Source organism: Taurulus bubalis (genome assembly GCF_910589615.1).
Source record: "Taurulus bubalis genome assembly, chromosome: 18".
Classification (NCBI taxonomy): domain Eukaryota; kingdom Metazoa; phylum Chordata; class Actinopteri; order Perciformes; family Cottidae; genus Taurulus; species Taurulus bubalis.
In genome coordinates, this window is record NC_136606.1 from 10,408,791 (window position 1) to 10,417,717 (window position 8,927).

At 43.5% G+C, this 8,927-nt stretch overlaps 1 protein-coding gene across 1 annotated transcript in view; it reads right to left on the reverse strand.

Moving 5' to 3' along the window:
- Nucleotides 1-33: 33 nt before the first annotated feature.
- LOC306750790 (brefeldin A-inhibited guanine nucleotide-exchange protein 1-like) overlaps nucleotides 34-8,927 on the reverse strand; it is a gene marked incomplete at both ends in the record, with an annotated part of 26,583 nt that continues 17,689 nt past the window's right edge. The window contains 6 exons of the mRNA XM_079234264.1: nucleotides 34-63; nucleotides 199-446; nucleotides 2,378-2,738; nucleotides 5,385-5,564; nucleotides 6,360-6,506; nucleotides 6,663-6,825. Coding sequence (XP_079090390.1) covers nucleotides 34-63; nucleotides 199-446; nucleotides 2,378-2,738; nucleotides 5,385-5,564; nucleotides 6,360-6,506; nucleotides 6,663-6,825 — 1,129 coding nt within the window. The remainder of the gene's footprint in view (nucleotides 64-198; nucleotides 447-2,377; nucleotides 2,739-5,384; nucleotides 5,565-6,359; nucleotides 6,507-6,662; nucleotides 6,826-8,927) is intronic.

The following is an 8,927-nucleotide window of genomic DNA, read 5'->3' on the forward strand; positions in this document are numbered from 1 at the left end:
TTTTCATTATTTTGTCTTTTGATTAAATCAAGTTTACTCTCCTCTGACTCTCCGCCAGTACAACTATTCAGCAGGGACATAATGTTACATCAGAAACAAAATTGTTTCAAAAGGGATCTGCTGTGTAATTTTAACTTTAACCAGTAGATTCTACTTTGACTTTAACTCTTGATGTAATAACTCTGGTCTGTCCCTCACCTGAGTGTCATTGGACGAGAGAGACAGTCTGTCATCAGGCAGCGAGGGCGTGAAGCTGGCAGAAATAGGCGTGCCGGGGATGCCGTTGGCGTGGACGTGCTCGCTGTCGCTACCCAGGGTGCCCTCGTCCTCCAGGGAGCTCTGGGTGCCCTCTGTCACAGCTTCAGCCGGGTCCGACTCCGCCGGCTCGCTCTCGCCGCCAGACTCCTTGGTGTCAGAGCAAAGGTTTGTGGGGTCCAAACAGTGTCCTGTGGTGATGACAGAGCAGGGAGGAGTTGGACAGGGGCGACACATTGATCTCCATCCTAAATACCTCGAAACACCCTCCAGCAGGAATCAGGACTGCATGTTTCATAACCGACAAGGCAGCATTGAATTCTCAGAGCTAAATCTGAGGTTAGTGATGTTGTTCTGGTCGAGTACAAAGAGAGAAAATGACAACAGCACATTGGGAAACAGCCTCCGAGAGAACTTTTAGGATACGAGAGTGCATTTTCTGCTCTATGTTCCTCCCGACCATTAAAGCCTGTTTGTCAAATTGTAGCTCAAGGTTAAAAGCGTATTTAAAAAATAGAAAGCCAAAACATTATTCTTTTGTGTGTATGAATTAAAGGGGCTTTTTTCTTTTTTTTGCTGCTGCTGCAATAGAAAAAATAAAGGCTTCTTTTAACTTTTGCACACAAAGACAGAGTGCTTTGCCTGCTTTTTGTCAGTATCTATGGGAACTTCAGGGAGCTTGACATGACCAACAATTATACTGTAGCTTCCCAGTAACTTATTTCTCAGCAGAAGGCCGGGTTGAGAGACTTTTGCATCTCCCTTCAGACACATTTTGTACCCAGAGAGGGGCTTGTTAACTATCAAATAGGGGCACAGTCCGCTTGTCACCTGAGGCGTCACCTTGAGTAATCCATGTGATGACTCCAAAGAGCATTCTGCTGGATACATTTGCAAAGGTCAGTTTTGCATGAAAAAAATATGCAACACACAAAAACATGTGCACAGGTGGGGCGGGTGTGCAAATTCCCACAACCTGTACAGCAAACAAAGGGTGAGCATGCTGAAAAAGGCTCACAGGAGCTCCCTGAACACAGAGCGAAGGGGGCAGTTGTGTCTGTTCATTGAACTGCTGCTAATGCACCACGACAAATACACCCACTTGACAGATACACTTTGGTGGGTTCTTCTTTTGTCCCCGAGTATTTTCATCAGAAATAGTTGAGTGACTTTTACAACATGAAAAACCACAATGTGCTTATAAATAAAAACTGTTTAGGACACTCAGAGTAAAATCGTCATATTTAATACATATTTTTTACTCCATACAGAAAACATCTCACCTCCTGCAACAGTATTGACCACCTCCTGCAATATACTCTGCACGATTTCATGGGCTTTTTCTTCATAGTTTGGCATCTTCTCCTCCTCCTCTGGATGCTGCTGGGTTGCTGCATCTAAACACACCACACACACACACACACACACACACACACACACACACACACACACACACACACACACACACACACACACACACACACACACACACACACAAAACAGCCTCTTTGTTGAGTAAAAGGCACAGAGGGCGATCAACTCATCCGTTCCGCTATAAGCATAGTGCATTCTGGGCCAGCATCCATAAAGCTACAATGTCATTGACAGACTATTTTTTTTATCCTTGCTCTTCATATTCTACACCAGTTCTCCCAGTGAATGAATGGGCCATTGTAGCTCTGAATGTGGTATCAAATGTTGGCAAAAGTAAACACTGGTTCTGGAGGCTTTCTTTTCTTTTAATGAAATTGCACAGAATGTCAACAGTGAGGCTTTCATCGAGCACATTCAGGTTGTCCATTGTAACAAGAGGTTTTTATCACCAAACACAACCAGCCCAGGATGTAGATAAAGCTCAGGAGATATGAAATGTGTAATACATGTTCTCAGGCTGTATCAAGTGTTTGTAAGGAGCCTAATTAATTTAAAGAATATAGCGTTTGTAGTTCGTGTCTTTTGAATATTGACATTTCTTTACTTGTTAAAACTTTATATTGGGGAAGAAGATACTGTAACATGTGGAGGGTCAACTCCAAATCAACTGTTATTATAGTACTTTTGTAAATAAAAAAGGAAAATCATGATCCAGTTTATAGGACAATAAAACAATTCCCTGACTTACTCTGTTCTGCTGCTGTGGCTTGATCTGCCTCAGTCTGTTCATTTTCCACCACGCAGAAATCTGAACCATTTTCTGGATCTGGGCTCTCGTAGGCGGGCCCCTGCTCCCCCGGCTCCCTCTGCTCCTCCGGCTCCCCAGACACAGACCTGCCCTCCGGGGCGGGTGTCGAGGGGGTGGACGGGGTGGATGGGATGGTGATGCTCGGGGTTGGAGGGGTGACGGCCCCATTGGTCTCCTGGGACAGACCCTTTGCCGGCGGGTGGATGTGAGCCTGGAGCTGTGGGGAGTCTGGCTCGGCGTGCTGGGTAACCGGGGACTGCTGCCGGTGCCGCTCTCTCTCCAGCTGCTTTGCTTCCTGTAGCTGTGAGGGGCGGGCGAACACACAAACACACACACACAAACACAAACACAGACACACAAAATCATAAAAAAGACAAAACACACAGACGATACACACAAAGAATAAGCACATGCAACACACACACACACACACACACACACACGGAGACACACACACACATACACAGAAAAAGAAAGGTTAAGAATATGTAAAGAAACTCAAAACAGCAATTACAAGTTTCGATTCTTTGAGGGCTCACTGAACCCAAAGCTTTCAGATGTCAAAACAGAGAGCAAAGACAACACTTCTTATATTCTTTTCTAACAGTGTGTCTACAGTGTGTAAGCATACATTAGATGCGTGTTCTTGGAAATGTATATGAAAGCGCACTCACTGAGAAGAAGTAGGACATGCTACTAAAAACAGCAATGAGACAAACTTTGTGGAATCGATTCATGCTGGCTGGTGTGAACTGGGGCTATTTTAGTCGGCTGGTGGCAGAAGGTGTTTCGGATGGAAATGGCTTATACAGCCGTGTCCTGGCCGATGCGTCATGCCTGACATGTATCACTGCTCCTGATAAGTACTGGAAAGTGTTGCTATGCTTTAGCTGGGTAGGTCATGAGCTAAAAGTGGGTCACAAGACATTTGCACACGGTTGTGGCAAGAATATGTGACGCGAGTGAATACTGTGTTATTTCAGTTAATAGATTGCGTCATGGCAGAGGTAAAGTTTTGGTATCTCTACTTCTGATCTCAGAGGGGAAGAAGTACTTATGTGCACAGTTAAACACCGATACAAGTTCCCAAAAAAAAAGAGAGCAGACAATTACAAGCAGTGGAAGTTCTCTCAGCCAAGCTAAATCAAAAACAGCCCATGGTGCATTTTCAATCCAAGTGCCTTTGTAGAATTGTTGGGCATAAATGTAAAAACAAAAACAAAAACAAATGATAGACTTGAGTGAATTGAAGATGAAAAAGCACAGTACCTTCAGAGATATATGGGTTACAGATGGAAATATAAACAGTGTGACGCATTGACGAAACAGGGGTGATAGATGGTGATCCTTCCTTTTGCAGCAGACTAGCTTTTCAATTAATAACTATAATTAACAGTATAAATCAGTACAGAGACACCGGGGGTGTCAATACTCTTTCTCATCACCCTTTCTAGCCACAACTATACAATCTGCCTCGTCAAGAACGTTATGCATTTCACAACTACTTTATACACAAACTTATTTGTATTATAGCCCTTGTGTCTTGTTTTCAAAACCTCCGGAAGCTGTTCAATGCTAATTTAATGAGACTGCTGCTATTGTCACATCTAAAACGTAAGCAACTCAATGGCACACATTCTAAATGAAACAATTAGTATTGAAAATGAGGAACGGTAACAAGGCCAGACAACACACCTAAGCTGGAGGGGACAGGCGAGGCAGCGTAAACAAACTAAGCTCATTATTTAAATGCCACCTCAGTCGGATAGCGAAGGCTGAGTCTGTGCGAGAGTGAGCCAGACAAACACTGTGTGTGTGTGTGTGATCATACCATGCTGAGCTGCAGTCAGGAGGATACATCTACACACAAACACAGAGAGTGGATCTCCCTGTGCAGCGGCACAACACTACACAGGCAGTGACAACACAATAATAGGCCTCAGAGTCTGCCTTGTCTCTCCATCTCTACCCCCTGACTGCTTCTTTATACTTCTCCGTCTCCGTCTGTTTGACTCAAAACATGTCGCTCATTGTTCTAAAAGAACTGTATTAGGCTTTTGGGGGAAACAAAACTAAACAAAAAAGCTGTCATGAATGAGACAAGCGTAGCTGACCTGCGATAAAACGTTTACCACGCTCAGGTGTGATTGTGAGTGGGAGCTAAAATGTAAATTGGTGCAGGAAAAGCGTGATGATTTGTCCACAAAAAGCCACAGCAAGCATATGGTGGAAGAAGTACACAGCATACCTGCTCCTGTGCAGTGTTGGAGCAAAGGAAGAGAACGAATGAGTGCATGAATGGATGAGGGGGGAAAAGCGCAAACACAGATACACAGAGAAGAGTTTGAGAGTTCTGATCAGGCAAGTCACGGCAGTCCTGCACGCTTTACCTGGCGGTCACGCTTTCTGGAGGCCAGAGACCAAGATAGCTTGTGATTTGTAAGCTATGTGTCCAAAAGGAAGGGTGGGAGGCAGGTGAGGAGGGGAAAAGTGTCATTCAAAAAGAAAAAGATGACATTAGAGCAAGCTTTTTTTTTTGACGGTAACACCTACAAACGTCCCTCTGGACACAAAGCAAACAGTAGACTTAAAAGAAAATCAGGAAACGGTGATTTGAGTAAACCATCAAGCAGAAAGCTTTCCCATAGAATATAATGTCTTTCATTATATTAGCCGATATCATATAATCATAATCCGAAATGACCCCATGCCAGTTTTACATACTTTTAATTTGTTGCAGCATCTTTAAACTGGTACTAGATTTATTTATTTTTTTAAAAATCGAGAAAATTTGTTTTATACATTAAACACTATTTGGCTCTTGTTAGTCAAACCTCATCAGACAACAGCTCAAGGGAGGAGTTGCCCTCTCGCTCACTCTTGTGTGTCTTTCTACAGAAACAGAACTATGTGTTATCAGTGTCTCTTTCCAGACGGTCGGACATACTGCTTGATTCTCCATCCGCGCGAAGATGACGTTGAGCATCTGCGTGAGCGTGGCCTTGGCCGTGGTCTGGTTGATGAGGTTCTTGCTGGCCAGGTAGATGTTGTAACACGTGCGGACGGCCTGCAGCACGGTGCCCTCGTGGATCTCTATGTGCTGGGAAGTCACCGCGGTCAACAGAGCCTGGAGGACAGAAGGGAAGACAGAAGGTGAGATGAAAGTCTTACAGATACTAAAGTATGGAACAAGGAATTACTAGATCTGACATTAAGGCAGTGCAGATGCCAGTGATTGGTTAACTCGGGTCAGGTTAGAAACAAATTTAAATAATAGCAGAAGGTACCGTCTGTACAGCAGAATACACTTGAATACACAATTGATCATTTCAACTCATTTTCTGTTAGTTTACAGACATGTTTTTCAGGTTTTTCTAATGGGCTTTGGGAAGGTTTGGGAACATCTGATCTCATCATTTGTAAAATATGTCTCTAGGGCTTCATTCCACATAAAAGCTTTTTATAAATTTGACATGTCAGTGTTATGTTAAAAAACAGCCCTGAATCCAGCTAATAGTTCACCTGCTCAGGACCTGGTTTACACTGCAAGTATGAATCACTAACAGACAGAGCAAACTTGCATACATATGAGGGAAGTATATATATAAAAACACTATAAATACTGCAAATAGTCTTTACTTGGAGTGGAGAATTGGTACAGTGTCTACAAAGTACTACATTCACCATTTATAACATAATTACACACCAACTAAATCAGTCTTTTCAAAACCACTTATTGATTAAAAAGCTGCTACTCATAATGTTGTGAATGAATCTAATTAGATATCCATAAAACTGTCATTATATCATACAAGTGATACAAATATACAGGGATCTGCTTTTCTTAATCATTATTGTGACGCTGAATTAAAGTGTCCTGAAGTGAACTGTGATGTTTCGGCAGATGAGGACAGCAGCACACCTTAATGATCTGCAGTTGCACGCCCTCATCCGTCTGCGGCCCTTGGAAACAAGCGCAGATGGTCTCGATGATCCGGTCGATGAGCTTCTTGCCCGGGGCCGTGTTGTCCGGGGCGCTGCCCGTCAGGTGGCCATACGCTATCAGCTTCTACAAGGAAGCAAAAACGCAAGAACACAATGTGACTTAATGGGCTTTTATGTCTACATTATTTTTGTGGTCTCTTAACAGGACTTGGTTTAGGCAGCCATGAGATCCGAGAGGAAACATTGAGAGATCTGCAGTCCAAGGAGTCCTGCCACTGACCTGTAAACAGTCGAGCGAGGTGATGACGATGCGGGGACATTTGGACTGACATGCCAGCTCAAACGGCAAGAAGTACTTGTCGGCTTCAATGAAGTTGGTCTTTGATTTGATTGGCGGTAAAGTGCAGGAACCCGATTTGCCGTCTCCACTGGGCGGACTAGGACTGAACAATGCAGAAAAAAAACGAGATGAGAAAAACACAGCGATCACCCAGTCCAGTCTGTCAACTGGAGTCACTAGAAAAGAAGTGGGGTTAAAACATAAAATCAACCTGACAGAGTGCAAATATCAGCATGTTTCAACAACCTCTAATGTTTTGCATCCTGTTCCTATGGGAAAATGCAGAATAACTAAATCTTTATTCCACTGAAGTCAATGTAGTGCCTGACTGCTTCACTTGGTCTCTCTTAGGGAGGGGTACTAATCCCAGAGGTATTATTCAGGCTTTGCCATGTGTTCATGCTGACAAAGCATCTCCTGGTCTTACATCAAACGATACAGCGACTCTTTTTTTCTGAATTTTTTAAGACCAGAGAGACGGACATAAAATATGGACCATTGCTCTCAGCAGCCATGTGTCTACGGCATCCCCAAGCACAGCCACCACACCCAGACTGCACTAGCTGGAATAAGAGAAGAACAGAGAAAGAGAGGGAGGGAGAGGGCAAAAGAGGGCGGGAGGGAGACAGATAGAGAAGGAGGGGTTGCATTGTTTATGTCTTGGCAATAAAAAAGGATGACTTCAGCTCTTTTAGAGGGACGACCTCACCCAGTACAGCAGGGCACAGCCATGGGGAGAGACAGAAGAAGAGAGGCAGAATGAAGTGCAGAGCAGGGGGGGGGGGATGAAAACAAAAAGAGGAAACCGGCATCGAGTAGCAAGAATTAAAGAGGAATTAGAGTGAGATCAAGAGAGAAGAGCTTAGTAAAGGAAGGGACCAAAAACTATATTACAAGAGCTATCGGGAAAAACAGAAGAGGAAACAGGCATTGAGTACCGCCTCCTAAAGAGGAATAAATACAGTACAAATATATAAAATTGAAAATCTGTATCACATCTCATCGTTTTCAAAACCTTTTAGACAACAGATCAAAGTGAGGCTGTGATTGTAACGGGCAAACACTCTGCAGGCTCATCCGTGAGGTCTGAGCCGTCTCCACCTCTGCAGGGAGCTCTTCTTCCTGGACGCCCTGCTTAATGTCAGCTGGCCTGCTCTCTCCCTTATAATCAGCCCAACGTCACACTTAGCCTGCTTATAAAACATAATATGGCCATTAACCGGGCTTTAGTCAGACGGTAAGGTCTACATCCAAGACTCCCCGGCGCCACAGCGGGGCGCTTCATTTGAAGCACAGCAGCACCTATTTCGTCACGGAAGTGAAGACGAATTTGTAAATCAATATAATACCAATACCATGATGGGATTAAACGTCGTCTAATATTTGGTGAGCGCAATATTTCTTGACTCTTGTTGTTCCGAGTTTGTACTCACGGTTGAATGCACATACTGTAAGTCGCTTTGGAAAAAAAACGTCAGCTAAATGAAATGTAATAATAATATTGACACGTATCTTAAAAGGTTGAGCCTGTCAGTTCATCCTTGACCTTGAAAGTGACAGAAGCATGACCCCGCCTCCACTCAAGGTGCCCTTACTCTCCTGCTCCGGAGCTTTCAACAGCGCCGTATTGCACCGTCTTCTTCAGCAGTTAAAGTTTGCTCAATTGGTCATTGAACTGTTTTGGGATGTACGCGTATTTTCTTTCTTCCCAAGAGTAAGCCGAGAAGATCAATTATCACCTGGAGTCTCCACTGGTTGCCTGGCAACCTCACAGTGGCGATAAGGGAAGTCGCATCGCCCTAAACACCCAAATGTGTTCACTGTACACTTTGGTGTTTGCATGGATTAAATAAACAAAATTAACTTTATAGGTGCTGGGAGGGGGATGTTGTTTCCCTTTAACAGAGCGGATTCCGCTTTTTCCAGTCCTTGAGCGAAGCTATTGACAGATTAATAATAATGTCAATAATCTCATCCGACTCTTGGAAAAAAAAAGAGATTTCCCCAAATGTCTAACTTTGCCTTTTACTGTATTTGTTTTCGTAAATCATGCCAAATGTTTGGTAATTACATTCCCTTTACTGTTTATTTTGAATGCATTTCCTGAAGCGATTCCCACGTCATTGTATCTCAAATATCTAAGTGTTTATTATCACAGTATGTAAACTGACAATATTGCTCAGTGACATCTGGTCCTTTTATCTA